At 43.1% G+C, this 23,486-nt stretch overlaps 1 protein-coding gene across 2 annotated transcripts in view; it reads right to left on the bottom strand.

The window, feature by feature from the left end:
- Xpo6 (exportin 6) overlaps nucleotides 1–23,486 on the bottom strand; it is a 98,934-nt gene that overhangs the window by 16,907 nt on the left and 58,541 nt on the right. Inside the window, exons 9-14 of one of the 2 annotated variants that reach the window (XM_021166262.2) lie at nucleotides 22,154–22,263; nucleotides 12,608–12,716; nucleotides 11,149–11,238; nucleotides 9,797–9,866; nucleotides 5,931–6,090; nucleotides 1,676–1,768 (exon numbers count right to left, since the gene is read on the bottom strand). In XM_021166262.2, the coding sequence (XP_021021921.1) occupies nucleotides 1,676–1,768; nucleotides 5,931–6,090; nucleotides 9,797–9,866; nucleotides 11,149–11,238; nucleotides 12,608–12,716; nucleotides 22,154–22,263 (632 nt within the window). Of the gene's footprint in view, nucleotides 1–1,675; nucleotides 1,769–5,930; nucleotides 6,091–9,796; nucleotides 9,867–11,148; nucleotides 11,242–12,607; nucleotides 12,717–22,153; nucleotides 22,264–23,486 lie in introns of both variants that reach the window. The other variant, XM_021166261.2, reaches the window with a different exon arrangement.

Genomic DNA, 23,486 nt, shown 5'->3' on the forward strand with positions numbered 1-23,486 from the left:
AGGGAAGTTTCAAAAGACATGAGTTTCCTCCAACTTCATCTTTACACAAAGGATACCCTGAAGTAGCTGGGTGCTAAGCATCATATTTTTATTGTCCCAGCCCATTCTTCTCTTTCTTCTTTTCAGTCTCTATGAAGAAGTCTGTTTCTTCTGTCTACTCACTGGAATACCTCTTCTACTCCATTAACTGTTGCCTCAGCCAGGATAGGGAAAAGGGTCTTTACTGATCCTCTTCTTCTCACTACTTTTAAGATAGGGGTGGAGATAAGTGTATGTGTGTATGGGGGGGGGGGGGTTGGTTCGGTTGTCATGGTTTATCAGTCTCTGCTCTAGACCTGAACAAATCTTTTGGGCAGTCTAACAGGATAAGGTTTTATTTCCAGTCTCCAGATGCTAACCCTTCCATGTACTTCCCCAATCTACATACTCTACATGAGAATCTTGAGTCAAGTGTCAAAGTAACCTGAGATTCTAATTTAATACACAAACATCTGGGCCCTGTGCCTTCCTACCAAACTTAAAATTCTAAAGGAAAATGTCAGGTTTGGGTTTGGACCAATTGCTGGAGTATAGCTCCCATGGTCCTTACCATGTTCCCTCAAATAAGGACATCTTTTGCTTGAAAACATTTGGTCTTTGCCCTCAGTTCCAGATATAGCTTTAGAATAGTCCAAGTCTTTTTTTGTTACTTTTAACAACCCTTTCCAACACACCTGAGCATATGTTAAGCAAGGCAATTTCTATAAAGTCCCTAGATTGCCAGGGGGTAAGGCCAAACTGCCAGAGGAACCAGCCATGAGCTTGGAGGGTTGGGACTTTAGCCACACTCAACCTCTGGAGGGGGTAAAAGGACTAAAGGATTCCCTGATGACTTAAGCAATCAGTCAGGCTTCCATACTAAGCCCAGGGGATTATATGAGCTGGGGAGCCTCTCAATTGCAGAACACATGCAGGTCCCAGAGGGAGTCTGCTCAGGAACGACAGGGAGGCTCTTGAGAACCCTCATAGATCTTCCTCTACTCATCTCTTCTAATAAACGGAGCTGTGTCTTGCCAAGTTCTGAGACTCACTACAGCAAATTAACCAAATCTGTAGAGGAAGATACGGGCATCCCAACTTCCAGCCCTCAGTCAGCAGCATAAGAAGCACAGCTGGAGCAGCAGCTGGCATTGGAAAGCAGATGCAGACGTGATCTCGTGGGGACTAAATCCTCAGCATGATGCTACCAAGTAGTAACAGAACTGGAGTTAATTAGAGGAAAAAGCACACATAAGTCCCATGCCCCTGGTCGGCTGCAGCTTTTGAGTGTGAGATGTTTGGGGTTTCCCACTATCCACCAACTCTGTCAGTGAACGTGAACCCTGTGCAGGGTAAGAGACACAGGGATCGGGTATTTCTACACCGTTCCCACGTACCTTTAGTGCTCACTAATTCTCAACTTCACAGCCCTTCTCTGCTGTTTCCTGCAGTGCCTGCCCTGTAGAGCCTCATCCCTGCTCTCTTTAGTTCAACCAATTAATTACATTTACCATGCCATACTCAACAATTTGTCTTTGTAGGGTCAGATAAAGAGCTTTCCCTTTATGTGTGGCAGCCACTACTCTTGGTTGCTGCAGTTCATCTAGAGGTAGGGTCAACGTCTCTCAAGAAGGCACAGTCACTAATATTTACTTACACATCAATGAGGTCGGGTTTCAACACTGATGGCACAGCTGTTTCAATGTTGTACAGTTTTATCTGAGATCCATACAGAGTAACTTTGACCAACCTGTTAACAAAGCAATAGGTGAAAAAGGACAGCAAGCACCGGAGCCCAAAACAAACAAAATGGACAAGCTACCAAAGAAAAAACCCAACGGCTAATTTTCAGACAGAAAAAAAAAAAATCTGATCTCCAATTCTTTCCAAGAAAACAGCTAGAGTTGTGAAGTAAGGTTATATACAAAACCATTTTCTAAAGCACCACAGCATTTATGTTATCAAAAAGCCTAAAACATCTGGTAGGATGGCTCAGTGGGTAAAGGAACCTGTCACCAAGCCTGTTCAAGTTTGCTCCCTGGGACCCACATAGTAGGATAGAACCTACTCCCACAAGTTGTCCTTTGACACACACACACACACACACACACACACACACAGGCACATTCACATGTGCACAGACAGCAGAGGAAAGGCTGAAAAAGTTTTCCCCAGAAGAACATGCCAGCCCAGTTTACTCTAGAGTGGGATGGAGGAGGCAGGTAGATTATGGACTACTGTTTCCTCTCTACTTTTCTATATTCCTGGATTGTATATTATGAATATCTAATGCCACATGCATGTGTGTACACACTTTTTTTGCAATGTATTGCCATGTAGCCCAGGATGGTCCTCTTTTCCTCCTGCCTCAGCCTCTCAAAGACTGTGATTATACACATGATCTCTGCCCAGCTACATATACTATTTTATAAAGAAATAAAATACTTTAAGAAACCGAGCCTGCTCTTGACAATTTATCTAAAGATCTGTATGATAAACTTAAAATCATATCAATGTTTACAATGGGTCAATATATAGTAAAGGGTAAAATATCTGCTATAGAATCTAGATGGCTGGCTCATATCCATCTATCCTCTGTCTCCTTCCTTCTCTCCTCATATAATTTTATCAACTTCTCTGAAGATTAGAAATTGTTGGCAATAAATTGATGATAACATGCTGTAAGAAACAGATGAGGGGAGCAAATCTTTCTAGAAGTTAAGCAGTTGAGCATACAGGTTATTCAAGGACCACAGTGTATGGTGAGCAGCACCAGGCACAGCAGAGCTCCTTTAGGATGCAGGAAGGCTCTCCGAGCTGAGTGAGCAGAACAGCACTGCACAAGTTCTGGTCAATTCCACACAACCCCGCAAGCATACCTCTCAACGGAGGAGGTCACTACATGGGCAGCTGCTTGGTCCCAGGCCAAGGAGGGGGTGGGGGGATGGGGGGGTGTGTCTGGAAATCACCATCTTGAAAGAGCTTAGCACTTTAGAAAGGAAGCCTGTGCTCTGGAAAATGTTCCTCTCAGATGTATGGAATGCACGCCTTTATTCCAAAAGAAAACCATAAATGGACTGAGGGCTGGAGAACAGTGTGAAGGGCACTTCCACAGAGTCAAGAAAGCAAGAGTGAAGAGCCAAGTCGTTAACCAAAGCCTTAGAAAGAAGTTCTGCCGGGGCCTAGCAAACACAGAAGTGGATGCTCACGGCCAGGATCACAGGGCCCCCAGTAGAGGAGCTAGAGAAAGTACCCAAGGAGCTAAAGGAAACTGCAACCCCATAGGTGGAACATTATTATGAACTAACCAGTACCCCAGAGCTCTTGACTCTAGCTGCATTTGTATCAAAAGATGGCCTAGTCGGCCATCACTGGAAAGAGAGGCCCATTGGACTTGCCAACTTTAAATGCCCCAGTACAGGGGAACGCCAGGGCCAAGGGGTGGGGGTGGGTGGGTGGAGGACTGGGGGGGGGAGTGTATTGGGGACTTTTTGGATAGCATTGGAAATGTAATTGAGGAAAATACCTAATTAAAAAAAAAAGAAGTTCTGCTATAAAGGAATGAAAGCAACTATCAGTGAGCAACACAGCACTGTGCACAGCAAGTGTGAAAACCACAGCTGTGTATATGAGCCATGCAAGCACATAGGCCACATGGCTTCTAAGCATTCTGTTCTAGCTTTCTTCACCTTACTCTCTTGAAATAGGACCTCTTGATATACCCATCCAGGCTGATGGCCAGCAAGTCTCAGCCTTCTGTCCTTGTCTTCTACAGTATAACTAAGCCATATCTTCCTGTCTTCTGGTGTTTAGCACCTTAAATCATGTGTACATTAAATGTGTAATTTACTATGTGTTCAGGAACTGTATTATCAAGTTTTATGTGACCTACACGAGAACACTGGTAATCATACTGGCTATTCAGATCATTAAACTATAGGAAAGTCTTCTCTCATATACTAGTGTCTCTCTCTCTCTCTCTCTCTCTCTCTCTCTCTCTCTCTCTCTCTCTCTCTCTCATTTTTTCAAGACAAGAGTCTCTCTGTGTAGCCTTGACTATCCTGGAACTAACTCTGTAGACCAGGCTGGCCTCAAACTCAGAGATCTACCTGCCTCTGCCTCCCAATTGCTGGGATTATAGGCAGTGATCACCATCAACCAACTGCACACACTAGTCTTAATGCAGACAAAATAGCAGGTGTTTCTAAATGCTGAGGTTGCAAACCTAAGCTTTTTAGACAGGTACGTAAGCATAAGGCCTTACGATGACTCAGGCTCTCTGACGTCATCTCACCAGTGTTAGTTAAGCAGACTGACATACATATCTAAATTGCTAACTGAGCCATATTCAATAGTGGTTATCTAATTCAGACAGGAAGATATACTCTACCCTTACTGAATCATTAGTGAAAATGGGCCTATCACAAGACAGAGAAGAAAATTAGACTGGAATTCAAAATTCCGTAGTTTGGAAAAAGCCTGGAATTTGAACTCTTAAAATCATAAGTTCCTTCTCATTAACACATGAGCGAAACAAAGTATCCACTATCACATTTACTCAGAAGCAAATGGCAAGGCACACCTCTCAAAGTGTAAAGTGAAACAAGACAGAGTCGGACCACTCATAAACTTTTCTGATTACTACAGACCACTATTATTCACTACGACTATCGTTAATTTTAACTTTGTTGTTAAGGGATTTAAAACTCTCAGTTACTTCAGTTTTAAGCTAAAATGTACATTTAAAAAAAAATTGGTATGAGTGGGTTGTGGAGGCAGAAACACGTGAATCTCTATGAATTAGAGGCCAGCCTGGTGGTCTACATAGTAAGTTCCAGGTTAGCCAGGCTACATAATAGGACCCCGTCTCACATAAACAAAATAAGAAATTTGGTATGAAAGCTAACTCAGCTCTTGGGGCTGTCTCCCTGCATGTTACCAGTGACGAGACCACTCTATGACTGAAAGCAGCAGGCTCTGGGCTTCAAGCTCTACCTGTGCCTGCGCAGCTGTGAATCTAATACTCGCCTGCCTAAAGCTCCCAACACTTCAACCTGTCCTTCAGGGTCCAAAATCTTTAGGGGGAGGATTGGGCAACTGAGTGAGGTATTTCCCAGCAAATAGCTCAGTTTCTCTCCTAGAACCCAAACTCCAGCTGGGACTACAGACTGCACAACTTTCTCTGGAGCTGATGGGACTGAACCAACCCTGAAAAACCTAGACCTCTAACAACAGCTGCATACAAGGAAATGAATACTGTTGTCTAGTGAAATCTGCCCCCTTCTCTTCCCTCTGTGCATGAATGTGTATGTGTACATGTATAAGTTCATGGATATGAGTGATATGTTGGTGTAGAGGACAAAAGGACAACTGAGTAAGAGAGGCTGTCAGGGATCGGCCTGTATCTCCTTCCCCAGAGCTGGGATTACAAGTGCACATCACTGTGCCTGGGATTTTTGTCTTGTTTTTAACTGTTTTTTGCCTGTTTGTTTTCTGCTTTTTAATGTTAGTTCTGAAGATCAAACTCAGGTCCCACTTGCAAAGTAGTGTCCCAGCCCCAGTAGGGCTTCCTTGAAGGATCTTGACAGTGCCTGGAGTTTCTGAGTCCAAAACCATTTTTACAGCAACACACAAGGTTGTCAGTGAAGTTACAGCTTGGCTTGTGTTTACTGTTTGTTCTGTGTTTGACACCACACAAAGTGCCTTTAATTCTCATAGTAAAACTACAAGAAACTTTCCCACTGTTTTACTGATGAGGGTCTTAAAAGCTCAGTACAGCAAATGGCAGTCTGCTCTCTATTAACCTGTACATGGCAGAAGGACAAAGGACACATGATAGGGCTACATGCTAACCTCCCATAACTGAACTGAGCTGAACTCTGAAGGAGGGGTGCATGGCTCAGCCAACCTACCTCTCCACAACTGTGAGAGCATCATTGAACCTTGCAGCAAACACATCCCCAATGAAGTATTCAGCTAATCGGCCCACAGCCTGCAGCAGGGAGCTCAAGTCTCGCAGGGAACAGTGCAAACGCCGGCAGTCGTTCTCTGCTGTGATGTTCAGCCTGTGTCCTAGAACACAACATCTCTCAGTTTTCCAGAGAATAAGCTTTAGTTGTAATAAACAACCATTCCAAAACAAGTCAAGTGGGGTAAACTATGCTCCAACAGTTAGAAATCTTCAGGTATTTCCCAGTACAGAATAGGACATCTGAGCACAGCTTCTGCCTACAACTTTATCTGTGCTGCTCCAGGGACCCAGGGCAAAGACACAGCCTGGTACATCCCTGCTATGACTCCTTTTGATACTGGTACAGTTAATCATTACCAAACTATGAAAAGGGACGTGCAAATGGGTGAATCCAGTAAGTAAGAGCCAGCACGGTCCTACTGCTGGAACTCTGTGAGCTCAGGCACTCTAGCTCGGCTGCCCTTGCATATGGCTGTCTCAGAATGAACTCTCCCAAGCTGAAAGAAGATTGAACCCTGCTAAAAATGAACTGGGTGTGCTATGCATTCTATTCCAAGTGTTAGGTCAGCACAAAGGAAAAAAAGGACACAGGGCTCAGGTCCAGTGGACAGTTCCTTACACTTTCCACTATGAGCACCATCAGCCCTTCCTCCCTCGCTTGTCTCTTCAGCCTTAAAATAGGGAAGATGCTATCACCTAATTCACTGTAGGACTAACAACATTAAACCCTACAACCAGAGGGCATCATTAAAGTTTGTAATTATCACGGGTCACAAAGAACTAGAAATTTTCTAAGGCCTGAAACTTTCTTACTTTTCAACAAACATCCAAACCTAGTAAAAGTGATGCTAAGATGATAAAATATCCTCAATTTAGTCATTCTGTCTCTTCACAGATACTCACAAAATCAGAAGGCAGAAAGGATTGTCAGTCTGGAGAAAGACTGGAATCTGATAAACTGCTTCTCAAACACAGGAGATGACAAGCTGGGAAGCAATAGTTAAGGGCTAGCCTTGGACCCCTGCAAACTCACCCTCTCTTAGCACTTTCCAAATCTGTCCTCCCGTGGCCACTCCAGGCTTTCACCATCTATCACTAACCTCCTCCCATGGTGTTGGCTCTATCAAACATCTGCCATCTGTTCACCTTACAGCTATAAAATCCTGTGTGTGGACAGCCAACATGGCCACTAGTCAGGATTAACAGTCTTTTGCTCTGGGTGTGTATGCACCTTTGCCTACACTCAGGTCGCCTAAGAACAACTTCATTCCCTGCTACTGAGGATCCTCACCAACACCATCATGTGATCCCCTTGAAGCATACCTGGTCTGTCTAGCCACATACACAGCACCTTGAATAAAAATGTGTCTACACAGTATTTTATTCAAATGCATGTATTTTACACTTTGGGCCTGAATAAAATGAAAGTGCTGACATTTGACCATTTTGGACTGAATAGAACTAACTCTGTCTAGTCCAATCTAGTACATATTCTAGCAAAGATTCATAGCAATCAAAACTGCAGATGAAACTTTCCTGAGCTATCTGCAAGGCAGACAAATACAAAAGCAGGATGTATTCCAAATTAAATTCTCTAGCCCTGTCCCATTCCTCTAGGAAGCCTACCTCCCCCACCACAGAAGCACACGTAGCACTCAGGAAGGGACTACTTACTATGTATAGTGACACATGCTTTTCTTACTTGACCAAAGTTTGGTCACTGGCAACCTTCCCCCCGTCACTCTACAACCATCTGCAAGCCCATCTTTTACTGATCTCTCTCACAGGAGCCTCGTCCAGTAGCCCAGAACAGAATGTCTGTGAGGTATAGCCTTTAGGGTGAGAGACTTTTAAACTGTCCTCTCCCCAATAAACCAAGCTATCAGGAAGCAGGCTAAAGAGCAGCTTCCTTGTGCAAGAAGTAAAGGGATACAGATATAAATGAGAGCATTGAAGGTATTCTACTCTGAGAGAATACTCAAATCAGCAATCATCCTTCACATAATGGAGAAGATAAACGTCAAGCTTTCCTATCCTGGAAATGAACAAAACAATCTCTCAGGCAAGAAAGCGTGTGTGATTGACTAATCAAAAGGCTTGCTGAGAGCTGAGGAAAATCTCAATGAGGAACAGCAAAAGCCAAATACAAACAGCTGTGAGGAGAACAGCCAAAGAGAGAGGCTCAGTCCTCACACAGGACAGACCAACATTAAGATCAAAAGTTGACCTGCCAGGGGCAAGAGGCACACAGCAGCTACAGGCACGTGTTTGCCTAGCTTTGTTACCAAGGAAGCATTGATAAGAAGTTCAGCATTATAAGAAGTTCAGCAGTAGCAGATATGCTAACAAGTGTGTCTAATGTGGAGGCTGGAGGGGACACGCCCCTGAGCTTCACAGCAACTCTACTGGGTCTGCTACCAATCATAATCACTCAAGTGTCATAAACAGTCAAGAGTCAAATAAAGGGGAACTACACCTGACTCCCCAACACCTGAGATGGAAAGATTAACGCCTCTGCAAAGGGGTAAACCAAAAATGAAAAGAAAGAGCCACAACCCACCAGGGAACAGGGGGAACTTTAGGGAGCAAAGCCATCAGGGGACCAGAGAACAAACTTTTCACCATTTTCAATTTTTCAAAAACCTTTTGCATTGGAAGCATGGGCTTTCATTTGAACGTACGGTGTGGAGGGATGCTTCATCATGGAGAAGAAAACTCACTTTAAAGCAAGAAATAATGATTTCTCTAGCCTTAGATTTTACACTAAAATATGCACTGCAACAATGACCTAGAAGCTCTCTGAAACTAGCAGGAGGTGGGCTTCAGGAAGGACAGGGAGGTGGAAGATTGTCCTTCAATGAAGGGAAGCTGATCTCAGAACTGGATTAAAAATCCACGCAGAAGGGCAGTCTCACACGAGACTCCATGAAGGCCCTACCATAAATGACCAGTTCACCCAGGAACAAGCTACCCTCTGTGGAGAGGAAGCTCAGTGCCAGGCCTGGCAAGACTACAGGTGAGGTCGGCCCATACGGAACGGTTCACGAGCAGTTCATGGTGGGATAAAAGGGGAAGATGTGCAAAGCATAGACTGAGGTTCTAGTTTTTTGATCTGGCAAAAATGAATGTCAGTTTATGGCATCTTTCCATCACTCCTCATTATACCTAATCTTGCTATTAGCACAAACCAGCTATGCAGCCCTGGGTAAATCAACATTTCTGAAGAGCATTGTCCTCTTCTGTAAAGTACAGATAACTAGCAATAATACTTCTGTCTTACAGTAGAGGAGAAAATGAACGACACAGTAAACAACATAGTGCCTGGCACATGAGTATTCTACAAACAGGCTGTAATTATCATCAGCAGAGTAACAAATGTTAACCCTCCACTCCAACCTAGGAAGACAAGTCTTGGCATCCAGCTGTGGGCAGAGCCTCCTGTAGGCCTCACCAAGCCGCTCACAGCAGGAGAGCTCCAGAATGACTGGAGCTGGCTGCCTCATTCCACAAGCCAGAAGTAGATACTACCCCAATGAAAGCCCACAACCATTTTCTTTCCAGCACACTTGCTGTTTTAGGGTATGTAAAAAACACTTCAGAGCTTTTAGCTTGCCCTGATTAGCCCCCCATCCCCCCGTCCCCCCAGCTTCTTTGTAGCAAAAATTTTAAAAACCTTCTGTCTAGGAGTTGAAGAGATGTAAAGAAAAGCTGTACAAGGCAAACCACATTATTATAGCAGAGGTGGCAATAAATAACTAGTCCAATTTTTTAATGCTAAGCTAAATTTGAAAGTAAAGACCAATTTACCTGACCCCGAAGTAACTACAAATTGCTGTAATCCCAAATAAACTTCTAAATTGTCCTGAAGAACTGGGAACTGAAAACAAAGAAACAAAGTTTAAAACAAAAATTGTAAGTGCAAGTTTTGATACTATTTTTAACCCTGAAGCATTGAGTGACTGACTATGAGGGGACAACTTCCCTTTACAGATGCTAAGCACAGCTCCCTTTCCGTTCCCTCCTCAATTCTTACAGATAAGACCTGCTAGTATAGTACCAAAACAATAAAGAAATCAATGTCAGTTTGATTGCTTTAAAAATGATAGCAAATGATTCTGGGGCAAGACTACTACAGTCCTAGAAAGGGGCTTCAACTCTATAAGACATGCAACTTGAAGAACTAGGCCATTCCTCAAATCTGAGAAGGTCCCTGACCTTGCAAAAAAAAAAAAAAAATTATCACATAGGTCTTATTAATGTGCATGGCTGAGAGAAAAGGCAGGCCCAGTTATTTATGTATATTTCCCTTGCTCATTTAAAAGACAGGACTTCATAGTGCTCCCTTTCTTTCTTAGGCTTCTACACTCACCATCAAGGTAAGTCAAGACTTAAACGTGCCTAAGGAAGGCAGCTAGCATAGTAAACTGCCACTTCCTGTGAGAGAATGCCAACTAGTGGCTCTCAGCTGTTATATGCAGAGCTGACCCAGTAATTCAATTGCCTTAAAGGAGGAGATGAAATCCAGCGTATACACAGGTAGGGAGATTTAGCAATCTGTCCATAGTGAGAACAACACAGACGAGCCTTTTATCAATGCAATTTCTTCAAGTAACACTTACTTCTGTTGGCCTGGCTGCCTCCTCGTTTCTAATAAAAAACATTAAGACATTTCTAAAATGCATACTATGTCTAAGACTAAACAGTACTTCAAATAAACAAGGGCCAGGGAAATAGCTCAGTAGGTAAACTGCTTGCCCCACAAACAAGAGGACATGAGTGCAATCCCTAGAATTGACATTAAATATATAAAGCTGTGTATGGTGGCACAGCTCTTATGCTCGCAGCACTGGGAAAGCAAAGCAAAGAGGGTCTCTGTGGCTTGCAGTCAGCATAGCTTATTTGGTGAGTTATACAGGCCACTAAGAGGTACTGTCTTAAAAAACAAACAAACAAACAAGGTAGATGATAACTGAGAAACATCATATAAGGCTTACCTCCACACACATACAGATCACACACGCACGCACGCACACGCACATGAATAAATGCAAATATAAGGTAAGTACATAATGTACAGACACAGGGAAAGGACAGGTAAATACAAAAGCCCTGTCCCATGGGTCAGAAGCCACTCCATTTCCCCTCGCCCAGTGAGTTACCAGAGTTGAGAAGGCGTGTGTGGGAAGGAGCTCCATCACTTTGGCCACCACCTCCAAGCTCTGGCGTAAGTACCGCTGCCACTCTGTCTGCTGCTGTGGGGGAAACAAAGATATCAGCTTTCCAGGACAGGCAGAGTCATCCTATTCATCATCAGCCACCTGCAGCCTTAGATCTATTCTCAAATATCAAATCTTGAGAAAACAGGAAATAAGTGAAACCAGGGATTTGGGACTTTCAAAAGGTCCAGTTAACTATCTTAATATAACTTCATTCCCTAACAAGTTACTTCTTCAGAAATCAAATAATCCTGAAAGAAAGCACAGGAGTTTAGAGTTCAGAGAGCTACCTGTGAAAAGTTTGACTGACTTTTCTGTTATTCCACTGACAGGATCCATTTCTTTACATGCATCTGACTCAATAGCACCATTCAAGGCGTGGTTCAGAGGCAGCATCAGTGTCCCCAGGGACCAGCCAGCAATACAAACTCTGGTTCATCTCAGAACTCCAGAATCAGTATGGATTTCAACATGCTGTTCTAAAGACTCTTCACAGAGTTAAAGGTCAGCAAGCCCTGGCCTTAGTTCAGTCACACAACTCACCCTTCCACACTGTGGTAGCCTCATGTAGCTGTCAGCACAAGTTAGTACATGTTTATTGTGGACACGAGGAAACTGAGACTCATAAAAACGACATCTCCTCTGAGCCCAAAGCTGCAGAGATTCAAATCGGAGCCATCTGACTCCAAGTAGAGCATCTCTTTTCTTCCTCTGAGAATTGACTCACAATGACCATGGTCATTGACTCTGAGCCTAACAGTAATGCTGGACATTTGAAAGTGGTTAGTAGTTACAAGGAAAGGACCACGAGAGCTGTACCCACAAAAATATTTTCCTTCTTAATTGAGAACACCAACACCAATATACTCAAGGTTCAGTTTAAAATAACAGCTTATGCCAGGCAGTGGTGGCACATGCCTTTAATCCCAGCACTTGGGAGGCAGAAGCAGGCGGGTATCTTGAGCTTGAGGCTAGCACAATCTACAGTCAGTTCCAAGACAGGGTTACACAGGACACCCTGTCTTGAAAATCCAAAAAACAAAGCAGACAAACAAAAAACAAGAACAATAATAATAAAGACAAAAAAAAAAAGCCACACAAAAGTAAAATCAAAACAAAAAACAAAAATCCAAAACCCTGCTCACAGCATATGGCTAAGAGACTACCATTCTAGACTTCTCATTTGAACTCTTAATCAACTAGTCCTGTCAGTATCTAGCTAGGCAGATAGAGAGCAGAGGTCGGGATTACAACATTCTCATTAAAGCATCTCTCATGGCATCTGGTCTCTCGAATTCTATCTCTAGTCCACACAGTAACTGCCTGTGCAGCCTGTGCAGCGTTTCTCAGCAGCGGTGCTGATGAGCTAGAGCAGCAGGAAAGAAGGGCTCTCTCATCTTACATCGTCATCCAGGGTCTCATCATCCAGCTCCTCGAGTTGGGCCTGGTTGTATCTGAACTGGATTCGATTCAACACCTCTGTAAGCAAGAGGACCAGAGCGTCTTCGTACCTAGGGAAAAGGGTTCAGTGTCAAGCAAGTGAAAGAAAGCTTTCAGCTCCAGATTTTGACCAGGACCCTGGGACTAAAGGAGTGATACTCACCCTGGACACAGCTAAAGCACTGGCTCTTTTTCTGAGTATGTAAGAGAGAAGCAGGCACTTTACTATTTACATCACACACAGTTTGTGACGGACTCTCTTCTACAGTTAAGACTGTGATTAGCTCTTACGCTTACTATTTCTTGGTAATGGGATCATAGATTTCCAAATCAGTTCTGCCCATCTCTGCTTCTTAACAACAGAATTATATATGACTATCAATAAAGCAAAGTTTACATCTGCCATGTTTGTGTCATATGTTCCTCAATTACTGCCTTCTTTGTGTCAAATACCTATTTTCTAGTGCAACAGTTTAAGTCTCCTTTTATTTTACTACATGTTAAGTGTTTGGGTTTTTCTAAAATATCATTTCCCTAAGGAATACAGGTACTGTATGTGAATATCAATGAGCGGCACCTCCTTTTTTTTTTTTTTTTTTTTGTGAGTGGGAGATGGGGAGCCTCAAGACAGGGTTTCCCTGTGTAGTCTTGTAGACCAAGCCGGCTTTGAACTCAGAGACTCACCTGCCTCTGCCTCAAGTGCTGGGACTAAAGGCATGAGCCACGACACCCACATTAACACTTTTGATATCAATGAGAGGTAAAGGATATCTCCCATACCTGAAAAGAAAACTACAATTAAACTGCTCAAGGTCAACAAAGCTAGCTTTTCTGAAACCAGGGCTCCCTAACTCAAATCTCATGTTCTCTTTACACATAAACTACCAGTGGCTTTCAGCCAAACCCAAAACTCAATCTTCAAATAATTTTAAGACCATTTAGAAACTAAAAGGAAATTTAAAAGGCCTTAGAGAAATCTTAACTCTCTGGTTTGTATCTAAAAGTAATTGTCAAAGAGATGCCTCAAGCCCTACATCTGGCTACTTTCCATAATAAGAACCTACCACAGAAGATTCCATGGTACTACAGAATACCTGGTACCACATGGGCCCCAAACCACTTATTTTCAAGACTAGATTATGCTGGCTAAATGCTTGTCTTTCCTGAGAAGCTTCTAAGAGCAGTTAAGACATGGTTCCCACTTGTAAGCAATGTGAGCTGGGGCTGAAGCCCTCTAGAGCACACTTCTGGGCCTATTAACTGTCACAGGGATGTCAGAGGAAGACTGCAAGGTAGCAAGAACGGTGAGGAGCTTCATCATGGGCTACTCTCTGGCAATGCTGCCCAGCAAAAACTATGCCCCACAGCCTTTCCAACGTGACTCTACATTCGCAGCACCTAGCTCATACATGCTCAGTGGGTCAGGAACTCCTGAAGGAACCTAAATGCCACCTTTCAAGACCTCCTCAGGGCTCCCTGGGACATAGGATATAGCCTACTCCTTAGAGACCGGAACCCTCACCAGATACATGGAGCTTATTTAACCCCTTCCTCTGCCCCTAGCTTATAGGTCGATCTGCTTCCTGCAGTTATCAACTGTGTTGCCTCCCTCACTGTTTGCTTACCTGTCTAACACCTATTAAGCCAAATGTCTACATTACACTCTTGGTTAAAATAAATGTGGTTCCCATTTTCCTGGTAGTACCCTAAACCAATTCACCACCCAATCCAAGAGCTTAACTTGAAAGAATCAAACCAAGATCAACTACAATCCATCTAGTCTTAAGCATTCCCAGCCACAGAGATCCTCTAAGACTTCCTACAGTCCTAGGCTGTCACATTTCAGTAGGTGAGTACAAGAGCTCATTTCCTACCTATGGGCAGGCATTGCTCCCTCCCCACAAGACTTCACTATTTGCCTGTGACATAACATTGTAGGTGTTTTGCTAAAAATTGCTATGCCAGATCGAAACATTCTCACAGAAAGAAAATTCCTTTCACACTAGAAAACATACATTTTGTCACTGACCAACTAAAAGAAAATTCCAAGATTCTCTACACAGAACTCTTAAATGAGACAAAAACTTTACTGCCAGTTGGAAACTCCACATGCAAACGTCCTGTAATACTTAGAAATTAAAACCCATCAGGAACTGTCCTGAAGGCACACAGGCAACTCATCTCCCAAAGTGTATGGTGGGGTCAAGAGAGGCCTGCGGCTTGGACAGGGACCCTAGCTGCTTGTCTATACCTATTCTCTGGAACCACTCCCCACCCTGAGTAAGTGAATGCCAGCACTGAGGACAGCTACATTTCCCAGGAGACAAAAAGCCTATAAAGGAAACTACTGGCTTGGGTATACTGGCTAATTTTATGTCAATTTGACAGGCTAGAGTCATTTGGGAGAGAGAACCTAAACTGAGAAAATGCTCTCACCAAACTGGCCTGTAGGGAAAGTCTATGGGTATTTTATTAATTAATGATTGACATAGGAAAGCCAGCTCACTGTGGGTAGTGCCACCCCAGGCAGGTGGTCATGGTGCATAAGAAGCAGGCTATGTAAGGCATGAGAGCAAGCCAGTAAGCAGCATTTCTCTTCATCAGCTCCTGCCGTGCTTTCCCTCCATAATGTGGAGGGATGTGGTGTGATGTGGAACTATAAGCTGAAATAAGCCTTCTCCTCCACGTTGCTTTTGATCATGGTGTCTTCTCAGCAAGAAAATGGTGATTAAGGCAGTAGGACCTCACCTCGCCTCTCCACTACTCATGCTCACTGGTGGAGTCCTGCACGTGCTGTCTAAGGAATCCCTCCAGCTGCTTTTCCCATGAGAGTGACAATCAGCAGGTGCCAACGTCATGTTATCAGCAGTCACTAACACTATGAAAGCAATCCTCTGCGAGGTTCTCCAGATGGAAAGTGCTGAACTGTGTTGTGTCTCTCCTCACCCCAACCCATATGTAAAAGAACTGTTCCGTGTGACTTTATTTGGGACTGGATCTATAGAAAGGTAAGAAGGGTTGAGTTTAGATCTTAACCAGCAGCATTGCTGTCCTCATGAAAGAGAGGCCCCTCTGAGCATAAATGTTTTAATTTCATTTTATGCCTGAGTATTCTGCCCGCATTTATGTTGTCTACCACCTGCATGCCTGGTACCTGAGAAGGCCAGAATAGAGCTCAGATGTCCTAAGACCAAAGTTATAGATTGTTGTGAGCCACTGTGAGTGCTGGGAAGCAAACTCAGATCCTCTGAAAGAATAGTCAATGTTCTTAACTGTCAAGCCATCTCTCCAGCCCTTTGAGAAATTTTAAAGAACTGAAAATCATACAACTAGAGGCAGAACACAAAACTGAACTGGAAAACACTAACAAGGATATATGGAAAACTCCCAAATATTTGGAGATTAGATAAAGGGGTTTTAAAGTGAAATTTGGTAATAGTTTAAGTGTCATGGTATATAGAAAATTCTTGATAGAGTTGAAGTAGCACTTAGGGGGAAATTAATAGTATTGAATGTACATATGTTGGACTGGGGAGACAGCTCAACAGTTAAGAAGGCCTTGTTGCTCTTGTACAGGACCCAGGTTCAGTTGCCAGCATTCACACAGTAACTAACAACTGTCAGTAACTTCAGTTCCAGGAGATATGATGCTCTTCTAGCCACCCTGGGCACCAGACATGAATGTGGTACACATACAAACCGACCAACACTAATACACACAAAAACCTTTAGAACAATGTGTATATGTAAAAATGGAGAAAGCCCTAGTCGACATAAACTCAGCTAGACAAAACTAACCAAGTTAAAGCATCTAAAAAGTAAATACAAAAAAGCCAAGAGCATGGAAATGAGTCAGCACACAGAGACTAGACAAGAGTTCACATGAGTAACCACAAGGGACTGATACAAATCCTCCATGATGTTTCCCTCTCCATGAAATAATGACTAGTGCATAAACACCTCCCTGAAGGAGCTAACTGGCTAACAGTCTAAGTTAATGATGCTCAAATTCCTGAGCTGCTCTGTAGCCAGCACTTACCAGTCAATACTCTTGTGACAAAAGAGTTCACAGAACATGACACAATAACTTAGGTTGCTTCACACACTGGTTTCTTCCTCTTTCTGTAAAACCCAAGTTTCTACACAAATGCCTGGCCCCGTAGAAGAGAAAGAGAAAGGGGTGAACAGGCAGCAAGAACTTTCTCAGGGAGCACCAACTGCAAGCCAAGGCCCCACGTGCTGGCTCAGGGCTTTCATCCACAGTGTGAGGAAGATACAACCACTCCCAAAACAAAGGAACAAATGGGACCTGAGATATGGGCTCTCTATGCTACTACCTCTAGCTGAGGAGCAGGACAATCAACTCCATGCACAATTCTAATACAGGCATTTATCTGTGTCCTGAAGTCCCACCAGCAATTAGCCAGAAATTTGAATATTCTCAATGAACAAGAAACATGCAGTTTCCAACATGTTCATTTCCAAGCTCCTAGAAACACAAATAAATCTCAGTACATTTGTGCTTCAAAGTCTGTACCCTACAATGCAACTTTGTTGTAACAAATGATGCAAAACTCAAAAACCACAAGGATAGGAACTGAGTACTGCTTTGTGACTTAACCACACCTATGTTTCCCATTTGAGACACCAAGAAAACAATTTCTGACTACTTCCTATAGCTCAATCAGTCTGTTTTGAAGTTCTGGCTTAAGTCACAAGTGTGATTCTAAAAGTATGCGTGGGTTGTTATTAGATGACCAACATCCGATCACATTTTCATGCTGATAGTAAAAATAAGTACGATAATTACCAGCACTAATGTTCTTTACCAGCTACTCCTGTAACACATCTCATCTCTGAGACACTAGACAGGAGTGATCTCCAACCCTTCCAACCCTTCATTGAGGAGCTTTTGCACTCACATACTGCTGTAGAGATGTGCAGTGTACGGACTGACACAGGGTGAGGGTCAGTGTCCTTCCTTTGTACATACACGTGGACTATCTTGGGGCTGTTCTTTCACTACACTCCTTTAACTACAGTAGAGAGTTAAGTACAAAAAACAGGTCCGAGGAGGTGGCTACTGTTTAACAGAAATTAGACCAGTTTTGAGGATTTCTGTTTTCTGCTTTCCTAAAGGTGTGTGTGTGTGTGTGTGTGTGTGTGTGTGTGTGCATATAAATATTTAAAAATTAAATCACTCCTATGTGCAGAATAAAAACAAAATCAGCAAATTATTTGTTATTTTATAGGAGCTCACAGTTAAGAGAGTTTGAATTGGAAAGAGATTCTGGACCTTAAAACTAGAAACTTGTAATGATGGTGAGACTTTTAAATTTATAAATCCATAATTTATATTATTATATTAACTAAATAATTATGACCCCCCCAAAAAAAAAGTCACGAGTCTAGAGAAATGGCTCAGAAGTTAAGAATGGTTCTGCTCTTAGAAGAGCACCTGATTTTGTTTCCTAGCACCAACAGAGAGTGGCTTACAACTCTCGGGAACTCTAGTTCTGGGGGGATCTGACACCCTCTTCTAGTTTCTATGGGTACCTGTACCCACATGGCATACAATTACATTCTCTCTCTCTCTCTCTCTCTCTCTCTCTCTCTCTCTCACACACACACACACACAAATAAAAATATATCTTTAATGAAAAATTAAGTTTATCAATGAGAAAAATTTCCTAGCATTTAAAGGAGCCAGCCAGAATTCCTGAGCATTATGTTATCAGATGGCAGATGGTAAAGGCCTTTAGCTGTCCATGATCAGCAACCATGTGGCAGCAGCATTTCATTATTTCTTTTCTTCATCATCACTGTAAGCATTAGTGTTTAATATTCAGCTCAACCGTGTCCATGTTTTATGTACATGACTTCCGAAATCCTAACCCTCCTGCAAGATATCCATTGTGCGGGCAGAAAATTGACAGCCTTGCACCTGACCAAAAGAAATCCTTGAAGCAGAAGAGGCATTTAAACTCCCTCTATCACTGTCCCACCTACTGGTACAAACTCTCCAGGAGCCTATACTTTTAATACTAGCAATCTCCTTTATGGTGTTACATTCCCCCAGACCTCTTGTGTGTTCTGTGATTTAAGGACTATTTTCCTGTTAATCACTTTTACACTTCATTCCCCAAAACTCTACAATATAAAAGAATATCTATATCACTGAACACAAGAGAGTGAGGTACAATCCCAGGGCATGCCTATTTGGAGGAAAAGAAACAAATTTTGATTTAATAGCTTTTCTTTGAAGAATCACGTTCAAAATGCAACTGTCAAAGTCGGTAACCTCACTAGGCCTACTATTCTGTATTAAGGTTTATGCTGCATGAACACACTCTCCAGCCATGACTTCATCTGACCTGACAGTAAAGCAACTCAGAATTTATTCTGTAATCAAACAATGTTTGCAAATGAAAGAACAAAATTTTAACCTTGAAATTTTAGTATTTAATTTAAAAATCCAGAAAACCTTAGCAGTGAAGAGTCCTAGAGACCTACTACATCCTCTCTTCCCAGGAGAAAATATCTACCTCCTTCAATTTGGCATAATTCTAGGGAAGGGTCCTCACTACCGCCACCACTATTATGGTTTGAAGTAATGTACACGTAGGAGATATGCCACTAAGAGGTAGGGTATTGAAGGGTGGTGGCTGGGTAGTTACTAGTCTCATGACTTGAAAGGAAGGGCACAGCTTGTCCCTGGTCTCTTCTTCCCACCACCAGTTCATGGCCCTCACCTTCCCCGGCCACTATGATGTGATCATCCTTGCTCCACCCATGCTTCCCACCACCATCTTCTGCCTCACCAGGGCCCAGAAACAAAAGAAGCAAACCACTATGGACCAAAACCTCGGAATTCACAAGTCAAAATAAACCTCTCCTCTAGGCACTTTACTGCAGTGACAACCAACTGGCACCATTTACTAACCACCTATAACATACCAAATATTCTAAAAGCTTCCTGAGCAAACTTACCTAACTACAATCAAACACAAACTACAGAATGGGCTTTCAGAGCCCAGGCTGTTCCTGAGGCCATGTCCTGGTAACCTTGGAGACTGCGCTCATTAGTACTATGCTGAGACAAAAGTTATAGTCAAGGCAGGCACAGCCTGCATCCTCTCCCCTGAGTACCGGGATAGCACCTGGAACTGGACCCTGTCTCCAAGGACCTGTCAGACTAGTGACCACGCTAAAATATAAGAATCAGGGTCTATGAACAATGTAATATAAAGGGAGGTTCCCACCTTGAGCCTAACTACTCAATGTGTAGTAGAACACAGCTACATAGGAGAATATATAAAATGCTAAGAAAAGCTGCCTTCCTTGTGTGTGGCTCCTGCCATTACTTGCTAGTATGCTGAACTCACACATTTCCCTCCTCTTCTCCCAGGCCCACGGCACAAGCATTATGCTAGATAGGAAATGAGTTGGCTGGCTGTAAAGCAAGAAAAACACTCTCCATTTTCTGTATTTAAAAACAATAATTAAGAGCTGGGGGCTGCAGAGATGGCTCAGAGGTTAAGAGCACTGACTGCTCTACCAGAGACCCTGAGTTCAATTCCCAGGCTCACAACCATCTGTAATGGGATCTGATGCCCTCTTCTGGTGTGTCTGAAGACAACACCAATGTACTCACATATATAAAATAAATAAATATTTAAAAAAAAAAAAAAAAAAGATTTGGATGTAGTGGTACACACTTTTAATTCCAGCACTCAGGAATTAAAAGCAAGTGGATCATTGTGAGTTCAAGGCCAGCCTGGTCTACAGAGTGAGCTCCAAGACAGCCAGATCTACACAGTGGGACCCTGTCTAAAAGCAAACAGAAAAACTATAATAAAAGGCTGGACATGGTGACACATGCTCTAATTCCTAGGGCTAGAAGGCAAAGGCAGGCAGATCTATGAGTTGAGGCCAGCCAGAGATATACGGTGAGACTGTCTCAAAAAAAAACCCCACCAAAACAGTAGTAGTAATAAAGTAACTGTAGTTTTAATGCTGTCACCTTGACAGGATCTAGACTCGCCCAAGAGACAAACCTCTATGCATGGCTATGAGGAAGATTCTCACCTGGATTAACAGAGATAGGGAGACTATAATTGCTAGGGGCAGAGTTCCAGACTAAATAAAAGAGAGCAAGAGGACTGAGCATTAGTATAGCATTTTCTCTATCTGCTTCCTGCCTTTGGATACAATACCCATTTGTCCTGACGCAGGAGCACAAGTGTGACACCCACCCAACCACACCCCATACATACACACCCCTACACTGAACCAGATCAAACCTTCGTCTTTGTTACTGTTCTATTGTAATGAGGAGATTCCAAGGCAACTTTTAAAAGAAAGCATTTAATTGGGGCTTGCTTACAGTTTCCCAGGGTTAGTCCATGACCATGGCAGGGAGCATCCAGCAGGCAGGCATGGCCCTGGAGCAGAGGCTGAGAGCTCATGTCATCCTTGGCCAGGCATGGGCTTCTGAAATCTCAAAGCCCACCACTAGTGACACACCTTCTCCAACAAGGCTGCATTTCCTAATCCTTCCTAAACAGTTCACCAACTGGGAACTTAACATTCAAATATATGAGTTTACGGGGGCCACTCCCACTCAAACCGACACAGCTTTCCTTCCCGCCGCTGCTTTTATCCTGCCAAGGAGAAAGTCACGAAACTGTGTCCCTTCTGCCTCGGTCTCCACAGTGCTAGGACCAGAGTGCTCTGTCCGGGCCAGCTCTGTTCCTAGTTATTTGTTTCATGACAAGTATTTACTAATTTAAGAAATTCTGGTACACTGAGTGGTAATGGCAGACACCTTTAATCTCAGCTCCTGGGAGACAGAGGCAAGTGGATCTCTGAGTTTAAGGCCAGCCTGGTTCCACAATAGTCAGAACTACACAAAGAAAACCTGTCTTAGCCGGGCGTGGTGGCGCACGCCTTTAATCCCCGCACTCGGGAGGCAGAGGCAGGCGGATTTCTGAGTTCGAGGCCAGCCTGGTCTACAAAGTGAGTTCCAGGACAGCCAGAGCTACACAGAGAAACCCTGTCAAAAAAAAAAAAAAAAAAAAAAAAGAAAACCCGTCTTGAATGCAACAAAACATAACAAGGAAAAGAAAAGAAAAAACAAATGTGACCCATCTCAAGTTTGAGAACGACATAATGAACTGACCACCTCTGGGAGGTCCGCCTGTGCCTCACACGCTCTGAGCACTCTACACCTCCAGTGGGTTGTTGTAAAGCAAACCTCATGTGTCATTTCACTTCAGCTAACAAATACTTGTATCTCTAAAACTAGGACCTTAAAAACCACAAAAGCATTACCATACATGCAAACTTTTACATGTGTGTTACTTTGTAGAAAAAGAAATGCTCAGAGAGCTGCTCTGGGCAGCTTCCTTGGTCCAGGTCTACTGAGCTGAAATAGCATGGCTGCCCCTCAGGGCACAAGAATAACTGGCAACAGTGACTATCTGTTTATCAGGGTTTTGAAGTTTACCTGTTGAGAACTGCTTCCTTGTCTCCGAGACGACTTTTAATTTTACTTGTCAGATAGTCCAGAAACAGTGTCCAGATATCCAAACAAGAGAAGTAACCTTCATGAGTAGGCTATGATACAAAAGAAATCCACACAATTATTTAATGCAACTGTCATGCTTACAAACACACACACACCAGAATGGCAAAACCAAGGCCTCCAGTCTCGTCTTTATAACCTCCACTAAGGACTTGTCACTCGTTTTCACCAGTGGACCCTGTGAAATGGAACAAGACAAGGGCACCATGGGACACCTCATGAGGGGACTGCTCTGGAGGGCTTACGGAAGGTACCAAGGAGACCAGAGGCTGTGTGGAGAGAGCTCTCATAAACCACCTACTTTGTATGACTTCTGAGAAAGTAGCTTGAGCTCTAGAGTAAATGTTCAAGGTCATCAATAGAAGCAGACTCCTCTGACTGTTACAGCTGTGTCCTTTTTACTACAAACTAACACAAAACCCAGTGTAAGTCAGAGTGCCTTCAGAGGCAGCAGTCTACATATCTGACAATAAGAAAAGTACAAGGGCAGGTCTTTCTATACAGAGAAGTCTGAAAAGAAGCTACTGAGTAGCACCCAGGATAGCATGCTATTTGCCAACAGGCCAATAGCAACATCAACCAGCTGACAAAGACAAACAGAAGAGGAGAAGACCTGGGGCCTTAGTACCTGGACAGCCATCCTCAGCAAATGTCTTAACAGCCTTGAGAATCTATGCATGCAACATCTAGGAACTACGATTCTTTCTTTCCTTTTAACACGTGTTCCTCTCCAACTCCTCATAATCCCTAACAGACAAACTCAAACTCTGGATGCCTACAAGAGTCCTTCGATTCTGCTAGCTGACCGCCTTACCATGCCCTGAAGGAGGTCTGCTAGTACAGAACTATAATCTCAGCTAATCAGAAACTAAGGAAGACAGATCTCAAGTTCAAAGCCTTATTGAGCCAAAGAGTGACTGAGGTCAGCCTGGGCAACTTAACCAGACTCTGTCACAAAATACAAAATGAAGATGGGGTGGGGGTTGGTTAGCAAAATATTTTCCCTCTATATTCAAGGCCCTAGATTTAATCCTTTACATTCCCTAAATCAGGCATGATGGTACACTTCTATAACCCTAGCACTCCAGAGGCAGAACAAGAGGACCAAGAAGGACCTTAAGGTCAGCCTTCAATACATAGCAAGTTTGAGAACAGTCTGAGTTATATGATCCTTTCTCAAAAAAAAGGAAAATAGATCACAAAACAAAAGGAAAAAAACCAAGGTCTAATTCAATGCAGAAGGGTGCCTGTTCCT

This window comes from Mus caroli, chromosome 7 (genome assembly GCF_900094665.2).
Source record: "Mus caroli chromosome 7, CAROLI_EIJ_v1.1, whole genome shotgun sequence".
Taxonomy (NCBI): Eukaryota; Metazoa; Chordata; class Mammalia; order Rodentia; family Muridae; genus Mus; species Mus caroli.